The 23,032-nt window shown below is 50.0% G+C and overlaps 3 protein-coding genes across 6 annotated transcripts; 1 reads left to right on the top strand and 2 right to left on the bottom strand.

Annotated features, from left to right (window-relative positions):
• Positions 1–452: 452 nt before the first annotated feature.
• Positions 453–7,393, bottom strand: CBLN3 (cerebellin 3 precursor). The gene is made up of 3 exons (XM_058429514.1): positions 6,412–7,393; positions 5,954–6,073; positions 453–5,654 (listed from the first exon to the last, which is right to left on the bottom strand). Exons 1-3 carry the CDS (start codon positions 6,841–6,843, stop codon positions 5,457–5,459), a joined length of 750 nt encoding a protein of 249 aa, XP_058285497.1. The 5' UTR covers positions 6,844–7,393; the 3' UTR covers positions 453–5,456.
• Positions 6,959–16,767, top strand: KHNYN (KH and NYN domain containing). The gene is given in 9 exon segments (XM_032179306.2): positions 6,959–7,045; positions 7,047–7,065; positions 8,354–8,571; positions 9,099–10,243; positions 10,355–10,485; positions 10,569–10,665; positions 13,709–13,816; positions 14,025–14,126; positions 14,675–16,767. Coding segments are annotated over 9 exon segments (2,157 nt in total). The 3' UTR covers positions 14,925–16,767.
• A 419-nt stretch (positions 16,768–17,186) lies between these two features.
• SDR39U1 (short chain dehydrogenase/reductase family 39U member 1) lies at positions 17,187–20,489 on the bottom strand. 4 transcript variants are annotated; one of them, XM_058429512.1, is made up of 7 exons: positions 20,432–20,489; positions 20,040–20,146; positions 19,882–19,964; positions 19,473–19,497; positions 18,640–18,767; positions 18,412–18,557; positions 17,284–18,118 (listed from the first exon to the last, which is right to left on the bottom strand). In XM_058429512.1, exons 1-7 carry the CDS (start codon positions 20,445–20,447, stop codon positions 17,709–17,711), a joined length of 915 nt encoding a protein of 304 aa, XP_058285495.1. In that variant the 5' UTR covers positions 20,448–20,489; the 3' UTR covers positions 17,284–17,708. The 4 variants fall into 4 exon arrangements, with proteins under 4 accessions (XP_032035199.1, XP_032035198.1, XP_058285495.1 ...); XM_032179308.2 differs by lacking the exon at positions 18,640–18,767 and having other exon boundaries at positions 17,187–18,118; positions 18,412–18,555; positions 19,376–19,497; XM_032179307.2 differs by lacking the exon at positions 18,640–18,767 and having other exon boundaries at positions 17,187–18,118; positions 18,412–18,555; positions 19,376–19,497; positions 19,882–20,146.
• Between the last annotated feature and the right edge of the window lie 2,543 nt (positions 20,490–23,032).

Here is a 23,032-nt window from a genome sequence, read left to right on the forward strand (position 1 = left end):
GATATAGAGAACAAGGGCGAGAGAACAGATTTAGGGAGGAAAGACTATAATTTCAGGTTTTAGCATGTAGACTTGAAAGTGGAATATTCAAGGCCGGGCGCGGTGGCTCATGCCTGTAATCCCAGTACTTTGGGAGGCCGAGGCGGGTAGATCACGAGGTCAGGAGATCGAGACCATCTTGGCTAACACGGTGAGACTCCGTCTCTACTAAAAATACAAAAAAAAAAAAAAAAAAAAAAATTAGCCAGGCGCGGTGGCGGGCGCCTGTAATAGCAGCTGCTCAGGAAGCTGAGGCAGGAGAATGGCGTGAACCCGGGAGGCAGAGCTTGCAGTGAGCCGATATAGCGCCACTGCACTCCGGCCTGGGCAAGAGAGCAAGACTCCTTCTCAAAAAAAAAAAAAAAAAGAAAGAAAGTGGAATATTCAGTGTATGAGTCTGAGTTTCAGAAAGGGCGATCCTGGATAGAGATAACGTTGTCAGCATATGGACGGTCATTTGTGCCTTTGAGAGTGTCTTAGGACCAAAGAATGCTAGGGCAGAACCTTGATGAAAATCAGCACTTAAGAGACGCAGGGCACAGGCAGAAAGGTGGAGGAAAACCAGGAGGCGCACAGTCAGGGAAGTTGGGGCAGAGTGCTTCTAGAAGGAGGGCATAGTCAGCAGGGTCAAATGTTAGAGACTGAGTGACAGGAGGACTAGGAAGTGTTCACCAGCTTCAGTAACACGGAAGTTATGAGCCATGGCTGAGGGCAGTTCAGGTGGAGCAGTGGAGGCCATAGTTCACCGGTGATTACGAGGTGTGCAACTCGAGAGTGTAGACATTTGTATACTACAATATTTTGCTTTAAGGAGGAGATGAGCTGATGCTAACTACCTGCAGGAATAGATAGAGCTGAGGATAACTATACCTATATCTACAACTACTTCCACGCCTATCTTCTCTTAGATTTAAGAGACTTGAGCTCTTAAACTTTAAGAGTTGCTGAAGGGAAGGAGTGAGTAGAAAGGAGAGTGACAGATGACAGGATGTCTGGAGGAAACTGGATCCAAGACTGGTGGATGAGGATAGCAGCCTTGACAGGAGGAGGAACTCGTCTCCCATCGAGACAGGCAGGAGGAAGCAGAGATGGGGAGGAAGGTGAGTTTGTAAGTGTGGTGGTGGGCAGGGTCCTGCTTGGAGTTTCTGTGTTCTCAGTGAGGTGGAAGGTGAGGCTGTCTGCCGCTGACCATGGGCCATGGGAGCAGAACCAGTGGGGCAAAAGGCTTAAGGAGTGAACAGAAGCCGGCAGTGGATTCTGGGGAAGATGAGGGGCAGCTGGCAAAGGAAACCAGTAAAGAGTTAGAGGATTGAGGATTACAGGATTGAGGACCAGATGTGGCTGGAGGCCGTGGATTTAGGTCCACATTGAATCCTTCATCAGTGGGACTTCTCTGTAGGAATCAGCTGCCAGGGCATGGGCATAGGGAAGGTGAATAGTTGGAGTCTGTTGTTAGGATCCTTAAAGTCTGAGGAGCTTTTGGTACCTGGAGAGGACCACACACCATCACCTGTGCTTTATTTATTGTTTAATCTATTCACAAACGTACTGAAGGAAAAATTGTCTAAATGTTTGAACACGATTTCTATAACCAGCAAATCAAAATCTATACATTTAACAAGTCAAATTATTTAAACATTGATTGAAAACAATCGAATCCTCCTAAATATTTCAATTGAATCACTAATATGTCAGTTTCTCTAAAAGCTTCATTTTGATAAGGGACACATACCATTATAAGGATTATAAAGTTTATAACACCTATGCTTAAATCCACTATAAAAATGGGTGGTAGACCTGAAAGACATTATCTCCGCTCAGGCCAATTTTTGAATTTAGATATCTAAAATAAAAATATATCTCAATGTAGATCAAGTTTTGGATTATTAATCAATGAATTTTTGGTTGGGACCTGGGAATTCGTTCACCTTCTAAAATGATTAAAATCTGAGCTGGTATTTATCTTGTATATATCATGGGAAATTTTCAAGCCCATACGTTTTCCATGCAGTGGTATTGGAGCTGGATGCCTTTTCTCTACACGATGCCATCTTTAAGTTTAGTGACTCTGATATGCAGATGTCCTGAAGATGTCCATGCCTTAATCCCTGGAACCTGTGAATATGTTATGTTACATGGCAAAACCAACTTCAAATATGCAATTCAGGTTGTGGACCTTAAAATAGGGAGATTATCTTGGCTTATCTGGGTGGGCCTAATCACACAAGTCCCTAAACTCAGAGAACTTTCTACACTGAAGTCAGAGAGATGTGGTAGAAAGGTAGGCCTGAGAGATTCAAAGTGTAAGAAGCACTTGGCTTGCAGTTGTTGGCTTGAGAATGGAGGGGGCTAGGATCTAAGTCCTACAACCTTAAGGAACTGAACTTTAAATGAGTTTAGAAGTGAATTGTTCCCCTCCAGTAAGGAAGGCTGCCCTGTTTATACTTTGCTTTTGATCTTGTGAAACCCTGAGCAGAGAAGCCAGTCACGTTTTGTTGGACTTCTGACCCACAGAAACTGTGAGTAATAAATAGTTGTTTTAAGCCACCAAATTTGTAGTACTTTGTGGCCAGATGTGGTAGCTCACACCTGTAATCAGATCACATGAGGCCAGGAGTTTGAGACCAGCCTGGACAACATGGCAAAACCACATCTTTACTAAAAATACAAAAAATTAGCTGGGTGTGGTGTCAGGCACCTGTAATCCCAGCTACTCGGGAGGCTGAGGCATGAGAATTGCTTGAACCCAGGAGGTGGAGGTTGCAGTGAGCCGAAATTGCACCACTGCACTCCGGCCTGGTCGACAGAGCATGACTCTGCCTCAAAAAACAATAAAAAACAACTTCTAGTTGTCTTCCCCAATAGCTAATCTCCCCTTCTTCCTTATTATAAAACTCCCAACTTCTGGTTGGACATGGCTGCCTGGAATAAAAACTATAGCTCCTAGCCTCACTCCCTGGCTTGGTGAGCCCAGGTAACTAAATTCTACTGAGACACAATCAGAAATATTGGTGCATCTTTCAGAAAGCTGCTTTCAAGGAAAGAGATGTGCTGTTTTTTCCTTCCTCCTTCCTGTTAGGCTGATGTAATGGCTGGAGCTCAGGGAGCCGTCTTGGGTCATGAGGTGGCAAGCTAAGGACGGTAGAACAGCAAGACAGAAGACTGGGCTTTCAAGTGATCATAAGGCTGCCATCCATCCCTGGACTCTTATTTACAGATTTTTCTATGTGAGACAGAAATGATTTCCTATTTTGTTTAAGCTATTCTTATTTTGGGTTTTACCGTTACAGCCAAACCTACTCTTAATCATTTTGCCTAATTAATATCTCATTATAATTAGTGGGGTAATACAGAGGATCCATTTTCCAGGAGATGAACGATCAAGCCTGAGCAGTGAACAGTTGTCTTTTGGACATTTGACTAATCCATTGTCTTATAGCACACCATTGGACTGTTTTTCTTCTTAGTTGCAAAATATACCCAAATAGTTCCATCAGTATCTTTCATTCTTGGCACAGTGCCAGATCTTCTTGGAATTACTCACAGTTCTCTGTACTCACCCCTCCCTACTTACATAGATAAAGAAAAGCAAATGTACCTTGCAAATAGACAAAATGCCTACTATAGTTATGTTCTTGTACTTGTCACGACTTACTAAAAATAGCCTGTTATATTCACTCTTCTTCACTCAGTATATTAACTACCTTTTGGCACACTTTATAGTGACTTCTTCCTTTTTGAATATCATTGCAGGTACATGGATTTAAAAAATTCATCTTGTTCCAATTAACTATATTATTTTCCTTTTGATAAGCAAATTGTCAAAGCATGTCCAGTGGGAGCTTCTTTAAATTGATTCCCTTGCCTTTTCAGCTTTACTTTATACATTTAAAAAGTATCTTTGCTTTCTGTCATCAACAACATGTTCTGGGCCTGGAGTTACTTAAGGTGTGCCGCTATTCTCCAAGGAACCTGAGGGTTTTTGGTATTTTTTTTTTTTTAATGGTGACTAATATTTGAAGCAAAGATCCAGTTTCTAAGAATGGATATCAGATTGTTCCTGATGTTGTTTTTAGGATTAGTGACAGTTCAAAAAGTTATTTCTTTTCAAAACCACAAATTCACCTTGGTATTTCCTATTTAACTCAAACATTATTCAACTTTTAAAATGTAATTTTAGTATACAGTTTAATATTTATTTTCCTCTGCAACATACCTACTTGTACCTGTAACTCCCGATCCAAACTCCAGAGGCATCTTCTCTTTAGTAATCCTATAGTGTCTCACTGACCACCATTCTCTAGTTGTTTTATTGATAGATTCATCCAGGCTGGGCCAATGGGACAGCGGGATAAGAAAGAGAGAGGGAGAGTTTAGCATACTGGCAGGAGAGGGTCTGAAGGAATGAATCATGGAATCCCAGGTAATAGGAAGCCTAAGGAGGAGAATAAGACAGCACAGTCAGGAGAAAGAGAGATGGTGGGGATAGGCTGGAACAGGTACAGTGAAGATAACTCAGTGAGAGAGCTGGGAGGAAGGAGGCAGCAGTCAGAGTGTGGAGGGACTAAAATTCAAACTTCAAAGGTGGAGCGGTTTCAGGAGGTGGCCAAGCAAGAGGATGCATGGTTATCGTTGTTTTCCATGGTCCACTTCCAGCTCTGTATACCTGCTCTCAGCTCTGCTCTCAGCCAGAGCAAACACACTCACCCTAGTCTCAGATTGGGAGGTAAGGGCCAGAGTCTATCTGGGATCTGGCATAGAAGGACAGCTAGGATTGCTGCCTGCTGGCTGCTCTGCTATACATGCAGAATGTGTACCATGTTCAGTCTAGACAATACACCCTCCTTCCTTCCTCACCAGCCACAGACTCCAGGCCCTTCCCACACTTCTGCCTGTGGCTGAGCCTCCCACCCTAGCCCATACGGTGCTGGTTCAGCTTCTGACGGTGCTGGCTGAGAACCGTGATGCTGGCATTCCTCACAGGAAGAAGCCTGCAGGGTACGCTGAGGCTTGTCCATCTGGGCTCCTGTGGGGGCCTGTCAGGCTCACCTGTGCCACCTGTCCCTGAACAGCATTGAGCAGGAAGCTGGGGTGGGGGAACAGGAGGAGCAGAGGCCGCAAAGTAGTGCAGATCTTCCTTCTCGCCAAACCTTGCCCTGATCCTAGGGCTGCAGGCAGGAACAGATGCAGCAGGTGGCTGGGAGGGTAACTGGGGGTGGGTGGTGGAAAGGCCTGGTCTGGAGATGCCACAGCTCTACTCTTCTCTTAAACTTGGGTGTTTGGCACAGGGTCCCATGCAAAGAGGTGGGATGGGCAGCCAGAGGGAGTCTCTCTCCTGCCTCTGCTGTTTCTGGGGCAAGAGAAGGCAGAAGAAAGTTGTCAGGGGCTGGATTCTTGTGCTTGAAAGGCTTGGGTCCTCAGAGAGGGAAGATGAGGAAGCCAGAAAAACTTGAGTATTTCCAGCCACCCAGTAGATTCCCCCGACGCAGGCGCAGAGACACTCGGTCCCCGGGGTCCAAGGGCAGTAGCACAGAGCTGGTGGCTGCCTCCCGGGTCACATCAGGGTCATTGGCAAAGGCTGAGATGACAGGCCACGTGTTCAGCATCAGGCTCACCTGGGGAGGGGAGCCCAGTTAGCCCCCATTCCCCAGCCCTTAGCTCATGACCCCCCACTTTCCCAGGGGCTTCCTCTTGGGAAGCTGGGTTTTAATGGGCTCTCCCGGGAGGGCTGAGGGGCAGCCAGCATTGGACTCTGCACATCCTCCACACTCAATGCAAGGCAGGCCCATTCCTCCCCTGGTCCTGGCCTCCAGGACACAGGTCAATGGAGAGTCCACCCGGAGGTCAGCTGGGCTCCACTTCTTCCCCCTCCCTACCCTCCTGAGCCGGGGATGGGGGCCAGTGCTGAGGTCACCTGGACAGTTTGGCGGTTGTACACCTTCACCACATGGAACCGGAAGCTGTAGACACCCCGGACAGGGGCTACGAAGGAGCCAGAGGCCCGGTCAAAGCCACCGCCCTCGTTCACCAGGACCTGGGGGAAGCAGAGCCTGCTGAGTGGGGCTCAGGAAATGCCCATGGCTCAGGGGTACCATGGAGACTAGGGGCAGGGGCAGTGAGTAATGAATAGAAGGAGTGGCAAGCAGGAGTGAATAGGAGTGAACAGATTCAAAAGAAATGGTGAGAAGGGGCAAGGAGGGGGCTGCGTATGGGTGGAGGGAGGGGAAACCATCGGTGGGGTGGTGGGGCAACAGGTCAGATTAGGGAAAGATGTAGGAAGCTGTTTTCTTAAAGCCTCAGAGACAGCAAAGTGGGCTTGGACAGTTGCTTGCAGGTCCTTGCAGGTCCCCTGGACAGGGGTAGGGGGATTACCTGGTCGAAGTAGATGGCCCCACTGGTGCCATTGCCGGTTTCCCCTGCTGGCTCATGGTGGTGGCTTCGGACCGCAGCAAATGCCACTCGCCCAGGGGGCGCCTCTCCCAGGGCTGCTCCCCCGGGCCCCCCTGCAGCAGCTCGGCCAGGCTCACAGACCACCAGGCACTCCCCCTCCAGCAGGACGGGCTCTGACCCCTCCTGGGCCCACCCGGCCCCCAGGGCCAGAAGCACCAGAGCCAAGGGCAGCCCGGGACTGTGTAGGGGACCTGGTAGCCAGTGTGGCTTGGCTCCCAACATGGCTGAGGGGCTCTGCAACCCACAAGTGCCCCGGTCTTCTGCCCCTCTTCTGTTTCCGCTCCTCTCCCTGGACTCTCTCCGCAGGCACCCTGATCGTCTGCCCTCTCTAGGCTCGCCGAACCCCCTCTCCATACCTGTGTCCCAGCTCTGTCCTGCCTCCCACTCTTACTCCTGCTGTCACTGCAGTTCCCTCCTCCTTGGCAGAGCATGCAGTGACAGCAGTTGGGCTTTGGGAGAGAGAGGAGGGATGAAGCCGCCTGCCCGCTGGACGGGAGGGCTGCAGCCAGAGCTTCAGGGCAGCCCTGCTGGACGGCACAGCACTGAAGGCTGGACCTGAGGGGGATGGAGAACATGGTATGTGTGTGTGAGGGGTGTGAGAGAATGTGTGTGTGTGTGCATATGCCAGAGGCAGGCCCTCAACCCCTTCCTCCTATTCCTCCTCTCTTCAGAATCCCTCACAAATCAACAGCCCTTCTTCGTGGCATCTTTCCATTTGTTGGAGGAAAGGGGTACTCCACCAGGGGTACCCCCCGCCCCCCGCCTCCGCCACGATTGCTTTAGTGGAAAGTGCTTGGGCCTAGAGCACCAGTGGGCCAGTCACGCTGCCTCTTTGGTCGGCCACATCTTTATTCGCGGGAAACAACTTTCAACGCATGGTTCCCCTTTTCGAGAAATAACTGCGCAGAATGCGCGAGGACCCTGAGGGCCGGGAGACAGACGGGAGGGCTGGTGAGAAGCGCGAGGAGCGAGCCCTGGAGCCGCCGAGGGGACTAGGCCGAGCGGGACCGTCGGGGCCTCTGGGCGCGGCGGCGGGGTTGGGAGGAGGGCGCGCAGCCGGGAGGGGCTGGGCTGACTCCGCCCCAGGCCAGGAAGTGACTCAAGAAACAGTTTGCGAGCGATGTGGACAAGAGAGGTCCCCGTTGGGTGAGGAACCCGGGAAGGCCCGCCCAGATTCGGGCCCCCTGCCCTCGTCCCCCGGGCTGGGGGCGCGGGCAAAGCGGGGGGCCGGCGGGCGCTGAGAGGACCCGAAGCCGGCGCGGGCGGCGGAGGCGGTAGGCGCGCCCCTCCCCCGCGCCCGGGAGCGGGCAGCGGGGGCCGCGGTGAGGAGTAGGCCCGGCCCGGGGTGGCTGCCCCAGTCAGCGGTGGGCGGGCCCGGCCCGGCCCGGCCCCTGGGCCCTGGGCGGCGCTCGTGGCCTGACGGAGAGGGGCAGCGGACGGCTGGGGGAGGGGTGGGAGTGGCTTGAACCTTGGAAATGGCAGACCAGGGCCCCTAGAGGACAGCCTAGTTCAATCCCCTGCTGAGGATTCGTCTTTAAGAAGCTGCAGAGTCCCCCAGGAGACTCTTTCTGGCCTGCAGGCCGAGCTGGAGCCCCCCCACCCTTCTTGCTTCGGACTGTGGTCATCCTTTTCCAAAGCCCAGACGCCCACCCTCGATAGCCTTGTTTACCGGGACTTCCTCTCCGGAGAGGCCCGCGTGACATACTCCCTTCCTACCTCCAGTGGACTTAGATGTTTGTCACCTCCTGGTGCTGTTTACCAGAGCCTTAACTAGGTTCGACCTGTTGATAGCTGGTGTAGTCCCAGGAACCAGGATTTGGATGGAGGGTACAATGAGGCTCTGAGCTGCCTTCTCCCCTTCCAGGGCTGGGGGCAGCAGCCATGCCTACCTGGGGGGCCCGCCCTGCGTCCCCAGACCGCTTTGCGGTGTCTGCGGAGGCTGAGAACAAGGTTCGGGAACAGCAGCCCCATGTGGCGCGCATCTTCAGCGTGGGGGTGAGCGTCCTTCCGAAGGACTGTCCGGACAACCCCCACATCTGGCTGCAGCTGGAGGGCCCCAAGGAAAACGCCAGCAGAGCCAAGGTGAACTTCTTCTCTCCCCCATCCCTCCAGGCACCAAGGACACTTTCCCCCAGGGCGGAGGAGAGCAGGGAAGAGGAGGGGCCTGGGGAGGATCTCGACTTCTTGGTTGTCTCACTGGCAACCTCAGTGCCCCTGAGTTTTGAGGGACTTTCCAACTCTATATTTGTTTTCAGTTTCAGCTTAATTTCTTCTGTGATGGCCCAGGCTCGCAAAAATCATTCTGTGCTCTTTGGGAGAATAGAGATATCTGGCTGAACAAGTTGGCCCCACCAAGGAATGCACTGTGGGGTGGGAGGCTGGACCACATTGCTTCCTTTGGGATTAGGCTGGGGTTCCAGGATGGCTCAATCATGTACCAGCTTTGTGATGGGAGTCTCAGTTTCCTTATCTCTAAAATGGGAATAACATCATGTGGATACTCCAGACATCCTGGAGCTCAGGAGCGAGCAAGGAGCCAGGAGAGGTGACCTGGGCCAGTTAGGATTCCAGCAGTTTACTTTTCCTGACCTTCCCTTCCTCCCAACCAGGAGTACCTGAAGGGCCTCTGCAGCCCAGAACTGCAGGATGAAATCCACTACCCGCCCAAACTGCACTGCATCTTTCTGGGAGCCCAGGGCTTCTTCCTTGACTGCCTGGCCTGGAGCACGTCAGCCCATCTGGTGCCCAGGGCGCCCGGCTCACTGATGATCAGTGGCCTGACTGAGGCCTTTGTCATGGCTCAGAGCCGGGTAGAAGAGCTGGCAGAGCGGCTGAGCTGGGACTTCACGCCAGGACCATCTTCCGGAGCCTCTCAGTGTACTGGAGTGCTGAGAGACTTCTCTGCCCTGCTGCAGTCCCCGGCGGATGCCCATAGAGAGGCTCTGCTGCAGTTGCCCCTGGCTGTCCAGGAGGAGCTGCTGAGTCTGGTGCAGGAGGCGTCCAGTGGGCAGGGGCCAGGAGCACTGGCTTCTTGGGAGAGGCGGAGCTCAGGCTTGCTGGGTCCTCAGTGCCAAGGAGTGAGAGCTCCCCCTAGTGACGGCAGGGAGTCCCTGGACACTGGATCTATGGGACCCGGAGATTCCAGGGGAGCAAGGGGAGACAGTTACGCTGTGGTGAAGGAGGGAGGGAAACAGGGTGGTCCCAGGGAGATGGATTTGGGGTGGAAGGAGTTGCCTGGGGAAGAGGCCTGGGAGAGAGAAGTGGCCCTCAGGCCACAGTCAGTGGGTGGAGGGGCAAGGGAGTCAGCACCCCTGAAAGGGAAGGCCGTGGGGAAGGAGGAGATAGCTCAGGGAGGAGGAGGGTTCTGTGTCCACCGTGAGCCTGCCGGTGCCCATGGCTCCTGTCACAGGGCAGCTCAGTCCCGAGGAGCCTCCCTCCTCCAGCGGCTCCACAATGGGAATGCCTCTCCTCCGAGGGTGCCCAGCCCTCCGCCTGCACCGGAACCCCCATGGCACTGTGGAGACCGGGGTGACTGCGGAGACCGGGGAGATGGGGACAGGGGAGACAAGCAGCAGGGCATGGCACGGGGTCGGGGGCCTCAATGGAAACGAGGCGCCCGAGGGGGCAACTTGGTGACTGGCACACAGCGTTTCAAGGAGGCCCTGCAGGATCCTTTCACCCTGTGCCTTGCCAATGTGCCTGGCCAGCCAGACCTCCGCCATATTGTCATTGACGGCAGCAACGTGGCCATGGTGTGAGTACCTGGTGGGGCTAAGGGCCTAGAAGAGGGAGGATATGTCCTGAGGGGCTGGCATTGTAGCCAGGGTGCCAAGCCCCTCCTCTGGCCGACCCCCTCCCACTACAGGCATGGCCTCCAGCACTACTTCTCCAGCCGGGGCATTGCCATTGCTGTGCAGTACTTCTGGGACCGTGGCCACCGTGACATAACTGTCTTTGTGCCTCAGTGGCGCTTCAGTAAGGATGCCAAAGTCAGAGGTGAGTTGGGCCTGGTCTTCAGTGTCCCAGGATAGGCTGTGTTTCCACCTTGAGGAGAACCCTATTATGTTCTTTTTTAATAGAGAGTCACTTCCTGCAAAAGCTGTATTCCCTCAGCCTGCTCTCCCTCACACCCTCACGAGTCATGGATGGCAAGAGGATCTCCTCCTATGATGACAGGTACTTGCTCCTCTCCTGGCCCAGGCTTGATATTCAAGCCCTGTGGAAGATTGAGGGAGAGAGAAAAGCTCCTGGTGGTTTACACTGTTTCCAAGCCTTGGTGGTGGGTAAGGGGCCAGTTATTCCTCTGGGTGCCTTATGATTGGGTAGGTAAACCTGCCCTGCAGTTGTGATGAGACGACCTGTAGACAACCATGTTTGCCTATTCATAATTCATCAAACAAAATGATACCTTGTATTTATATAGTGCCTTACTGTCTAGAAAATACTGGTTTAGTGGAAAGGTGGGAAATCTGGTTACATAAATAGCTGACAGATGTCTTCTTATAACCTGAATTTCCAAACATGCAGAGAAATTTCCCTAACATTCTGGAAAAGCCAGAGTAAAGGTCAAAATAACAAGTAAAATGAAGAAACACAACCCACGAATAATAGGACTGTACAAAACATGGTATAATAGAAAGATCACTGGATTTAGAATTGGAAGATCTGAATTTGAGCCTCAAGTAGCACTACTCATTGACTTTGACTGTGGAACTTTTCGTAGTGAATTAACCTCTTTGTCTCAGGGTCCTCCTCCATTCATTTATCCTCCTGGTGAATATACGAAAAAGATAAGGTATGTGCTTGCCTTGCTCAAGGTGCTAGGCAAGAGTACAGTGACGTTCCCTCCTAACTTTGCACAGATCTACTCAAGTGTGGCAGTGGGTATATCTCCAATCTACAGTCGTGGAGACAGAGGGTCAGAGTGGTTACCTGTCTTAGCAAAGGGAAATTAGGCCTCAAAGCTGCTAGATGGTTTGAATGAAAATACAAGGCACACTTCTACCATAGTCTGCATAGGTGGTGTGAGAAATGAGCAGATTTTAGAAAGCCAAGTTAAAAAATTTATAAGTTCTTTATTCTCTAGGACATTATACAGTTTTTAAAAATTAGTTTCCAAACCATAGTGATTATATACTTTGTCTTTCAAATACCTTCTATTCCTTAACAAGTAAATGGTATTCTACAAAAAAAGCAGTTTACGTTCTCCCAATGTTATTCTATTTATATCTAGATTTCACAGATTACCCAAGATATGGAAAACCTTCTTTCCACACCTGCATTGAAACAGAATTGAAACTGAAGATTGAGTTCATTTTAATGAATGTTAAAGGCATGTGTCTGCCCAGTTGTGTGGGACCTGGTTGGCAGATAACATAATATAAATTGGGAATTTGCCCAGTAACAGTGAATAAGCACAGTGGTGCACAGCGTAGGCATACGGAATGAATGTTGCTGAACAACATACTGTGTAATGCGATCATAGTAAAATATGCTTAACTGGAAAATACCATTTACATACCATAAGTGTACCATATACTTTTTTTGTTTGTTTGTTTTTGAGATGGAGCCTTGCTCTGTTGCCACGCTGGAGTGCAGTGGCACGATCTCAGCTCACTGCAACCTCCACCTCCCAGGTTCAAGAGATTCCCCTACCTCAGCCTCCCGAGTAGCTGGGACTTCAGGTGCATGCCACCACGCCCAGCTAATTTTTTGCATTTTAGTAGAGATGGGGTTTCACCATGTTGGCCAGGGTGGTCTTGATTTCCTGACCTCATGATCCGCCCACCTTGGCCTCCCAAAGTGCTGGGATTACAGGCGTGAGCCACCAAGCCCGGCCAAGTGTACCACAGACATTTGTATGTCATTCCCTTAATTTGTTTCCTAGACAGAAGCTCAGAGCCGGATATCTGTCACACCTAATCCTGACTCCCAGTTCCCCCTATACCACACTATCTTTCAAATACTGACTGCTCACTTAGTACTAGGTGCATGGCTTGCAGGAGGAGGTGGGAACACTGGGAACAAGATCTGATTCTTGACTAGAGAGCTGAAAGAAACCATAAATCAAACACTACAGGAACTCAGAGGGAAGGGAGCCCCCTTCTGGCTGGGGTTTTGTGGGAAAGGAGAGATTTGTGAGTTTTTGTGTTGAGAAGACTGGGATGGGTTGGATCTCTTCATTTCTAAATCTGTTAAAAAGACCACCACCCATCACCTCATGAGTCCTACCCTGTCTTGTGGTATCAGAATTACTGAAGTGGAGCCCCGGCATTTTTTTAAAGAGTTCCCTTGATGATTCTGTTCCTCAGCAAGTCTTGGGAAGTGCCTTCCAGATAGAGGAAATAGTTGGAGAAATATGGAAGTCAGCATAAGACATATGTGGAGAGCAGAGTGTAATCTGATTATTGATTTTAGCTAGAGTTGAGGGTGGGTTAGGGAATACTGGGAGAGATAAGGTTTTAAGAGTGATTTGAGCTGGCCTGTAGAAGGCCTTAGCTGCCAGGCCTGGGTGTGTAGACTTTATTTGGTAAATAAAGGGCAAGTGTGGAAGAGTTTTGTGTAGGTGATAAGTATGCTTTCTTGGGGCAGGGCAGGGGAGACTGGAGGGTGGGTGAGTGGTCAGAGGCAGGGACCCCCTTGTTAGGAGGTTATGCATGGTCTCAGTTGCAATATCTGAATTACTGGGGTGGTAATGGTGGGCCTGGGAAGGAAGGGAGCAGAGCGCAAGGCTTTTCAAGGGAAGGGCATGTTGGATTTGCGAGGGATTGGTTGGGCAGGGTGGAAGACAGAGCTAGATCTTACTGTTTACTAACGAGGCACAAAGTGTTGGGTGAAGGACTATGGTGGGCAGATAGGATGCTACTGGGAGACCACCTTGATTCATCTTTGTTTCCTCTCTAGCCCATGCCACTTGTATCTAGTCAGTTGCCTACAGCTGGGTCAAGGTGAGGTAGGGGGCCACATCTCCATCACCAGAAGTGGCTCATGGGAGACAGTAAAACTTCTGGGGTTGGGGCCTTGGAGAGTCCCAAATGGTTGCTGTGGTTTTTACTTTTATTTTTATAGATTTGGGGGATACCAGTACAGTTTTGCTACATGGATATATTGCATAGTGGTGAAGTCTAGGCTTTTAATGTAACCATGATCCAAACAGTGAACATTGTACACAGTAGGTAATTTTTCAACCCTCTCTCGATTGCTGTGGTTTTGGAGACAGGTTTATGGTGAAGCTGGCTGAAGAGACAGATGGGATAATTGTCTCCAATGACCAGTTCCGGGACCTGGCGGAGGAGTCTGAGAAGTGGATGGCAATCATCAGAGAACGGTGAGGGAGCCCTCCCGCTGAGAATTGGGCACAGATGCAGATGTTTTTCTAAAGCCAGCTCTGCTCTGGCCATGGGGTGAAAACTCTGGGAAGGAGGTGAAGTTTTCTTGAAGGATGGAGCCAGCAGCTTCTGGTGATACTGGTCTCAGTTGTCTGGGAGGTGGGCAAGGGCCCCCTCTGTGACCACACATTATCTTTCGCCATCCAGCCTGCTGCCCTTTACCTTTGTGGGAAACCTCTTCATGGTACCTGATGACCCACTGGGGCGAAACGGCCCCACCCTGGATGAATTTCTGAAGAAGCCAGCCAGGTAATCAATCCCCTAGACTCCTTGCAGGCAGCCCCCACCTCTGGCCCTCTCTCAGCAGGCCCAGAGACTTGGGTGGAAGTGTGACCTCAGTTTGGGCTAGCTTAGTTTTGCAGTGGTTTGAGTTGCATTGGCCTTGGACTTTATAAGCTTCCCAGGGGATCCTGACATAGAACCTCCTTGCTGGGAGGGAAACACCTGCTTCCTGTTTCTCTTAATCAGCATGTTTGATGGAGTTATTTGGAAAATGGTTGCTTATACTGAGAGCTAGTTGTATTCAGCATGCCTTCTGCTGACCATTACATAAGTGATTCATTTAGGACTAGAACTAGATCATAATAGTGGCAGAGTTCACCCTGTTTCTGAAAGAACGGCCCAGCTTCCCTTCAGAAGTGGGTTGATACTGCCACTCAGTGGTCAGCTTCAGGAACTTCAGGATTTCTCCCCCAAAGCCAGGAAATAGGCAGGACAATTAAGAGAGGGGTAGCCCACTAAGATCTAATTTCCCCCCCAGGATGCTCATCAGCTCTTTTTGGTCTGTTTCTTCCCAGGACACAGGGGTCTTCTAAGGCTCAGCATCCTTCCAGGGGCTTTGCAGAACATGGTAAACAGCAGCAGGGGAGAGAAGAGGAAAAAGGTAGTGGTGGCATTCGGAAGACCCGGGAAACAGAGCGGCTCCGGCGGCAGCTGCTGGAGGTGTTTTGGGGTCAGGATCACAAGGTGGACTTCATCCTGCAGCGGGAGCCATACTGCCGGGACATTAACCAACTGTCTGAGGCCCTTCTCAGTCTTAACTTTTGAGCCTCACCTGCCTGAGTGGCTGCCGCCCTGTCAGCTCCAGCTGCCTCCAGCTCAGCCCTTTCTGTGAGAGTCCCTCTGCTGCTCACACTCTGATCCAGAGGCACCCTGAGCTGGTGCTTTGGATCAGGGAAGCCACTTTGGGACAGGTCCATAAAGTGACCTGATCTTACCGAGTCAGGACCTCAGCCAGCTCTCAAGAGGTTCTGCTCAGCCTTCTCAACTTTGCCTTAGCACAGGGTTTCTGTAGGGAGTGGGGGCTGCTAGAGAGGATTAGTTCTGGAGACTGAGACTGTTGGCTCCACCTCCAAGCTGAGCTAGGGTGGAGGGCAGGGTGGGCAGGAAGTGACAGGAAGTTAAGCTGTTCCTCTCCCTGGCTGCTGCTCTGGATGGCCAGAGAACAAGATGCTCCCTTGCTGAGCTCCTGGGAGCATGGAAGGAGATGATAGGCCCTGGCACAGCGTTATGTGGACTGGGCCACGATAGGGTGGAATGAGCTAGTGAAGAAGGCAGGAGACTTGGCTTCTGGTCTCAGCTATGCCTGTTTGTGGCCTCGATTGAGTTGCTTGGGCTTTACTTCCGCCTACAAATCAGGGGTAAAAATACCTGTTGGGAGGAGAAATGAGAACATAAGAGGAAAGCTTCTTGGAGGAAAGGTGCTTGGACCAAGTCTCAGGTGTGTCTGCCTGTGGCTGCACAGGCTCTTTAACCGAAACCTCACTTTCAGAGAGATGTGGGTCCTTTGTCTCCAGGGTCCACACCCTAGATTTTAACACTGCATTCTCACTATAACATGCCCTATAATGGCTGCATCCCTTTTGAGCAACCTCCAAAATCCACATTTACACAATAGGTAAATTAGGGATGACTGCATTATCAAAATACTCTCAGGGTTCCTATAAATGGCAGCTCTCCTGTTGTATTCAAGTGTTTACAGACTAACAAATGTGTTGGCAAATCCCTGGTTAGATGCACTTGCTGGTGTTGAGATGAACACGTCGATTTTTCACCAAATCGATGAAGCCATGCTCTGCAATGACAATATTAATGTGATCCGACCCTAACATTTTCTCTATGGAAGACATATGTGGCATAAAGCAAGGCACACTTCTGCTTTATGTGTGTGTAGGGATGGGAGGACTTAACGGAAGTTGAACCAGTTGGTTCTAGATGAACCAATTATCTGGAAAATGAAAGAACCAGAGTTGGAAGGCACTTGACTGGCCACCAGACCAACTCTGCTGTTACTGACATGCTCTCTCCACCCTGATTCCTAGAGGTCATTGCCCTGGATCTGCTTGAAGTCCTCCTGTGCCGGGGAATTTACTATCTCCAGAGTAGCACATTACCTGTGTAGATGGTATTAATCAGTACTCCTCGCTTTAGTGCAGCCTAAAGTATGCTTTTCTGTTACATCTACCTTTGAGGCTGGTCATACCCCCAGGAACAATACAGAGCCAGTCAACTTCCTGGAATCCAAGACCAGATAAAGAAGTAGGACAGGTGCCCCTGGGTTCTGTTCTGTGTGGGCCTGCGGCGAGTATCTGGACAAGATGTTTTCCAGGCCCTGACTTCTGCCTCAGAGCCTCTGAGTGGCACAGGGAGTTGAATACTGCATGGAGAGTGTAATGATGATGGGGAGGGTCCTTGTGTCCTCACTCCTTCCTTTTTGGTGATTTACACCACTGTACTATACTGACCCGGGCTGGGGGCAGGTGTGTTGGAGACAGGCTGGTCAAAGAGGTGACAACGATTAAGAGAAAACCCAGAGGTCCCTGAGAAGAGATTGGTTAATATGGCCTGAACTGGTGGCTGGGGGAACTGTGTCTGGTCAAGTTATGGCAGATGTCACAGCTTTAGGTAGGTAAAAAGGGTCCTAGATGAAAACCTGGGAGTTTTTTTTTTTCCTGATAGGGTTGTTTATAGCTCTTGATTGGTTTCTTGCCCTTTTCACTTTCAGTGATGGTGGGTGTGCAGTAGACCAAAAGTGTCTTCTGCCCTTTTATTCTAAGGGCCCTGGTTGACTGAGTGGCCCCAGTCAGATGAGAGGCAAGTCCTAAGCTTCTTATAGACAGGGATGTTGACTTTGTTCTGCTGCAGCCTGATAAACTGGGACCACTGTGTGGTTAGTAATGCACTTGCCATTTAGTGACACAGACTGAAGGCTATCCTACACCGGGGCCTTACCTCTTCCTCTACTGGCATCCTAATGGCACTCTGACAGCATCCAGGGTGACTACAGGGCCCACTGGAAATGGATCATCATTCTCTCTTTTAGTGTCTACCTTCATCATAACCTGATGTCCCAAACTTGTGACAAGTTCTTTTGGCAACTGAAGGACCAAGAAGGGAGAGGGTGATGAGAGAGACTGCCCATTATAACTTTCAAAACCCCATCTTTGGGGAAGAATCATCTAGGGTGACATTCCTTGAAGTAAATCCCAGGAGAACCTAGGCCAAAGAGATGAGCCAAGGTTAGTGAGACAATTTATTTTTATTGCCTAAACTGCAGAGCATTCTCTACACAGCGTAGAAGTGGGGCAGCTGCAGGACATGTAGAGAAACCAAACTGAGAAATCTTACAAGGAGTTGAAAAGATTAATGTCCCAATCTGATGAGATTACGGCCTTGAGACAATAAGGTGGAGCAGCAGAACAATGGGAAAGAGGACTGGGGGAGGAATCTAAGAACCAGATGGCTTCAGCTCTCTAGAGGAGCTGGGCCTATTCACAGTGCCTAACCTGGAAGCCTGTGAGGGACAGGCCTCAGGCCCTTGCCATGACCTACTTAGGCTACAATTTCCTTTAAGGCAGCCCCTAGCTCTGGGAAGGAATACTGGTAACCAGTGGCCAGTGTTCGCCGTGGGATCACCTTCTGGCCCTCCAGCAGCATGATGGCACGCTCTCGCCCAAAGACAGCTTGCACCACAGTGCTGGGGAGAGGGATGAAGGCTCGGCGGCCCAGGGCAGCACCCAAAGTCTGGGCAAACTCAGCATTAGTGGCGGAGGATGGAGCCACTCCATTCAGGACCCCGTGCACGTGGTTTGCTTCAAGGGCATGGGTCAGGATTCCTGCCAGGTCCCCGATGTGTATCCAGGGGAAGAATTGGTAGCCTGAGCCGATGGGGCCCCCCAGGCCCAGGCGAAAGGGCAGCAGCATGTGGCCGATGGCACCACCCCCACGGCCCAGCACAACCCCTAGAGCAGGCAAGAGGGAAGGTACAAGGGTTCTCTCAGCCTTGAAGGAGCCCCACTGCTCCTCCTGGTTTCTGTTTCCCCGTCCTCACTCTCCCCATGCTGACTTGGCTCTGTAACAGAAGTGAGCAGTATGGCTCTCTTTAAGACTTCACACCTTCTCATCTGCAGGTTGGCTATAAGTGGTGTCATCCTCTCACTCTGTAATTGTAATCTCAGCTCTCCTAATCCCATCACTTCCCCAGCCCAGAGAAGACATTCCAACCCTGTCTGATACCCAGGCCCCTGTTTCTCACCCGAGCGCACCACCACCTGGCGTGTAGAATCTCCAGGAAGCCTGGCTGCAGCTTCCCATTTGGTTACGAGGTTGGAGAAAAAGTCAAAGTCCCCTCCTGGGCTGTCTTCATCATACTCTGCAGTCAGACTGGGCTGGTAGTAAGCTGCCGGTGGAACACAGTCATTTGCCCTGGGTGTCCTTGGTCCTGCCTGGCTCTCTGTAGTGGAGGCTCCCCTTGGCCTCAGCTTCTTTGGCCCTTAGGATCTCCCCATTTGGAGACAGAGCCATTTGGATATTTTCCCCTTGAACTTCTCCATGACCTGAAGCGTTCCTTTCCTGGAGGAACTCTGGTTGCAGGGCTAAACTTAGAGGCTGCTAGAGTGTAGTGGTTAAGAACAGGAACTTGGGTACCAGGCTGCCTGAGTTTTAATCAGTTCCCTCATTTATTAACTCTCTGACTTGATGCAAGTTACTTAACCTCTCTGTATAGAATTTTCACATCTTTAAAATGGGAATAATAGTACCTACCTCATAGGGTTGTTGTAAGGAATAAATGATAATAAGCATAAAACACTTCAAATAGTGGCTGGTGTGTATAATTGTTTGCAATTACTTAGTCCCAAAGGTGACCAGGAACTCTGTTCCTAAAGAACTATGGTGTGAGAAGTAAGGGACTTTGGGATAGGTGGAATTTTCCCTGGCACTAAGAGTGATGCCACTCCCCACTCTTTTTCATGGTCTCAATTTCTTAGTGAAAGTACACAAAGGTTAGGAGAAACATGCATGGATCAAGGGCCTAGGACGTCATTTTGCCTGGAAAAGACCAGTGCTATGCAAAATGGTGTGTTCCATTGCCTGGAAAAGATGAGTGCTATGCAAAATGGTGTGGACAGCTATGCAAAATGGTGTGTGCATAGCTACAGAGGTCTGAGTTACCCCGTTCCCCTGGCGAATATAAGGGGCTGGTGATTTGGGGGGCATACCTACACCTGTGACTAAGACCCAGGCCTTGGGGGGTTGTAGGGCTTTTGTGATGGCTTTAGCCAGCAACTGAGTGGTCTCTAGGCGGCTGCCGAGAACCTCTTTTTGGAAGGTTTCATTCCATCTGCAGGAGAAACATGGGAAATAAAAAGCCACTAAATACATAAGTGCACATACCCCTCTCTCTGTCTTTTCCTGGGAGCTATTTCATACCCATTTCTAGTAAAGCCCTGAATTTTGGCTTAAGAGAAACAGTCAACGTCTCCTGTAGAGGGAAAGGGCATACATTTCCTGGGCATCCTGAGTTATACCTGAGGACTTAAGCCAATTGGCTGACTCGGTGGAGGAGCAGGTGGGGGTGGAGGAGTGGAGCAGAATGAGTATTCTGGGGTATCGGTTTAGTTCGGAATCTGGGAGCTCCATTACCCATAGCTCACAGGTTCTCATCAGTGGGGCACTCTCCTCCCTGTGCTCTCTAGTGGGTATCAGCTTTAGGGCCCGGGCTGACCTTCGGAGAGGGTTGAGGATGTTCTCTCCGGCCAGGTTGACGGCGGCATCGCAGCTGGGCAGCCCCGATGCAGCGAGCTCATCCTGTCGGAGAAAGCACACAGTGCCCCTGCCCCGCCCAACTCCGCCCTCCCACCCGCTTCCAGAGGATGGACGTACCCACGTGATCCGGCCGGGCCCGGGCTGTCGGGAGACCAGCGTCACTTCGTGGCCTCTGGCATTCAGCAGCTGGGTTAAGGCTGTCCCAATGAAGCCTGTCCCGCCACCTGATCGGAAAATACAAATTGTTTATATTCCCGTGGAGTCGGGGTGGGGGCGCCTTCCGTCCCCGCTGTGGCCCCTTCTTCCGGCGCCACCCCATCTGACACCAGACTTCTCCCCCTCCTCGCGATGCAGAGGTGACACAGGTCACAGGGATTAGGGAGATTCTCGGGCTAGGAGGCCAAGGCCAGGTTGCCTGTGCACTAGACAGTGCCCTCCCGGAAGCGGATTCCCAGTCCTCAATCTCCGACTAAGCCCGCCCAGCACTCTCCCTTTCTGCCCTCCCTCACCCACAAGCACACGCATAGCGACTAGGACCTAACGCGCCTGCGTAAGGTTTAGAGTTTACGTCACTTCAGACGCGACTACGACCTCTCTGCGCATGCCCCTTTCGGGAAGCGCGTTCCAATCGAGGTCGCAATCCTGTGCGTGACCCTTCTCGGCGACCCGGAAAGACTTGTAAATATAGGCTGTGTGTTTCTCTAGCAAGCGAGGTGGGAGGGATTAGACCGATGGACCCGGAAAGGGCGGAGGAGGGAAGGCTTTAGTGTAGAAAACCAACCAAGCCAAACCCAAACCAACAAAACCCTTCACCTAAAACCCGAAGCTACCCAAACCTCAGAATTCTGGATGTCTATTAAGTAGGCGGGTCAGTAATGGAAGAGAACCCTTCCACCGGTAATCTGGATTTCTTTCCACTCGGCCAGTTTTTTCTTTTCTTTCTTCCCGCTGGCTCCTTTCTATCAGCATTTAAATATTCCAAAGATCCCCTCATACTAAAATAAGCCTTCTCCAGACCTGTTTTTCCTCCAGCTAATATTCTTTTTTTTTTTTTTGCCTTCATAGCCAAACTTCCCAAAAGTGTGGTTTCCATTTTCTACTTCTTACTTCACTCCTATAGGGTTTGTGCCTTTGTCATTCATTTCCTCACTCTCCAAGAACGTAAGTTTCCCATGTAACACCAAATCTAATCCCTAGTTTTCAGTTAGTTTTCTTGACCTCTCAGTATCATTGGGCACCTGCTGATTCCTTTCTCCCTTTGAAAATGTTTGGCTTCAGTGAAAGACATTCTCTTCTTGGCTTTCTCCTACCTTTTTTCAGTCTCTGGTGCTTGCTTCACCTCTGCTAAGTTCTTAAAATATTGGTATTCCTCAGAGCTGGATCCTAGAACCTTCTCTTCCCATTCTGCACTTTACCCTAGGCATCTATGCCTTGAATTCAGACTTTAACAGAAGACATCCCAAATCTCCTATGCAACACGGATCTCTACTCTGAGTTCCTAACCCCTATACAAACTTTTCACTACACATCTCTTCTTGGACGTCTGAAACCCTATTGATTTTAAATACTGAATCTCTCTCAGATTTATCTAAGAGGGGTCTTTGAAAAGTTCATGGAAAATGTGTATTATGCTAAAAAATACATAGGTTTCCAAATTTTTTTTACACCAAAATAAACTTGTACTAACTTGTTATATAACATGTCTGAACAGGATCTGAGGCACTAAGAAGGCTAAGACAGTTTGAAAAGAGCCCCTATCAAAGCAACCTGAATTCTGCTAAAATTGAAGCAAGAACAAACATGGAATTTGTGGTGAAGAATGATGAAATTGATGCTTTATGAAAAGTTTATGAGGACAATGCCCCAAATAAATCAGCAGTCTACAAATGCATAACTCATTTTAAGAAATGAGGAGACGGACAAGCATGGTGGCTCATGCCTGTAATCCCAGCACTTTGGGAGGATTATGCACGAGGCTCTCTCATGCCCAGGAGTTTGAGACCAGCCTGGGCAACATAGCGAGACCTCATCTCACTAAAAATTTAGAAGTTAGCCAGGCGTGGTGGTGCACACCTGTAGTTCCAGCATCTTGGGAGGCTGAGGCAGGAGGATTGCTTGAGCCCAGCAGTTCAAGGTTGCAGTGAGCTATGATTGCGCCACCGTGCTGCAGCCTGGGCAACAGAGTGAGACCCTGTCTCAACAAAAAGGGGAGGAGATGATGTTGAAGATATAGATAGTGGCAGACTATCCACATCACTTCGTGAGGAAAAAAATTCTTCTTGTTTGTGCCCTAGTTGAAGAGAACTGACAACAGCAGAAACAATAGCCAACACCATAGACATCTCGGTTCAGCTTACACAATTCTGACTGAAAAGTTACAGTGGAGCAAACTTTCAACTTGATAGGTAACAAAGCTGTTGTACCCAGATCTGCTACAGGTAAGAGCAGAGCTTTCAGTGGAAAGTTCAAACAAGTGGGGTCAAGATCCTTGATATGGCTTTGTGACCTCACCCAAATCTCATCTTGAATTGTAATCCCCAGCTATTGAGGGAAAGACCTGGTGAGAGGTGATTGGATCATGGGGGCAGTTTCCCCCATGCTGTCCTCATGATAGTGAGGGTGTTCCCATGAGATCTGATGGTTTTATAAATAGCAGTTTCCTGTGGGTTTTCACTCACTCTTTTTCCTGCCACCATGTGAAGAAGGTCTTTGCTTCCCCTTTGCCTTCCACCATGATTATAAGTTTCCTGAGGCCTCCTGAGAAATGCGGAATTGTGACTCAATTAAACCTGTTTTCTTTATAAATTACCCAGTCCCCAGCAGTTCTTTATAGAAGTGTGAACACAGACTAATACAATCCTGAAGCATTTCATCAAAGTATTGTAACAGGAGATGAAACATGGCTTCACCAGTATGATCCTGAAGAAAAAGCACAATCAAAGCAATGGCTATCAAGAGAAGGAACTCAAAGCAAAGCAGACCAGTCAAGAGCAAACGTAGTGACAACAGTTTTTTTTAGGATACTCAAGGTATTTTCCTTGTTGACTTTGTGGAGGACCAAAGAATGATAACATTAATTTGCCTATTGAGAGTGTTTTGGGAAAGTCAGC

This window comes from Hylobates moloch, unplaced genomic scaffold, assembly GCF_009828535.3.
Source record: "Hylobates moloch isolate HMO894 unplaced genomic scaffold, HMol_V3 SCAFFOLD_16, whole genome shotgun sequence".
In the NCBI taxonomy this organism is placed as follows: Eukaryota; Metazoa; Chordata; class Mammalia; order Primates; family Hylobatidae; genus Hylobates; species Hylobates moloch.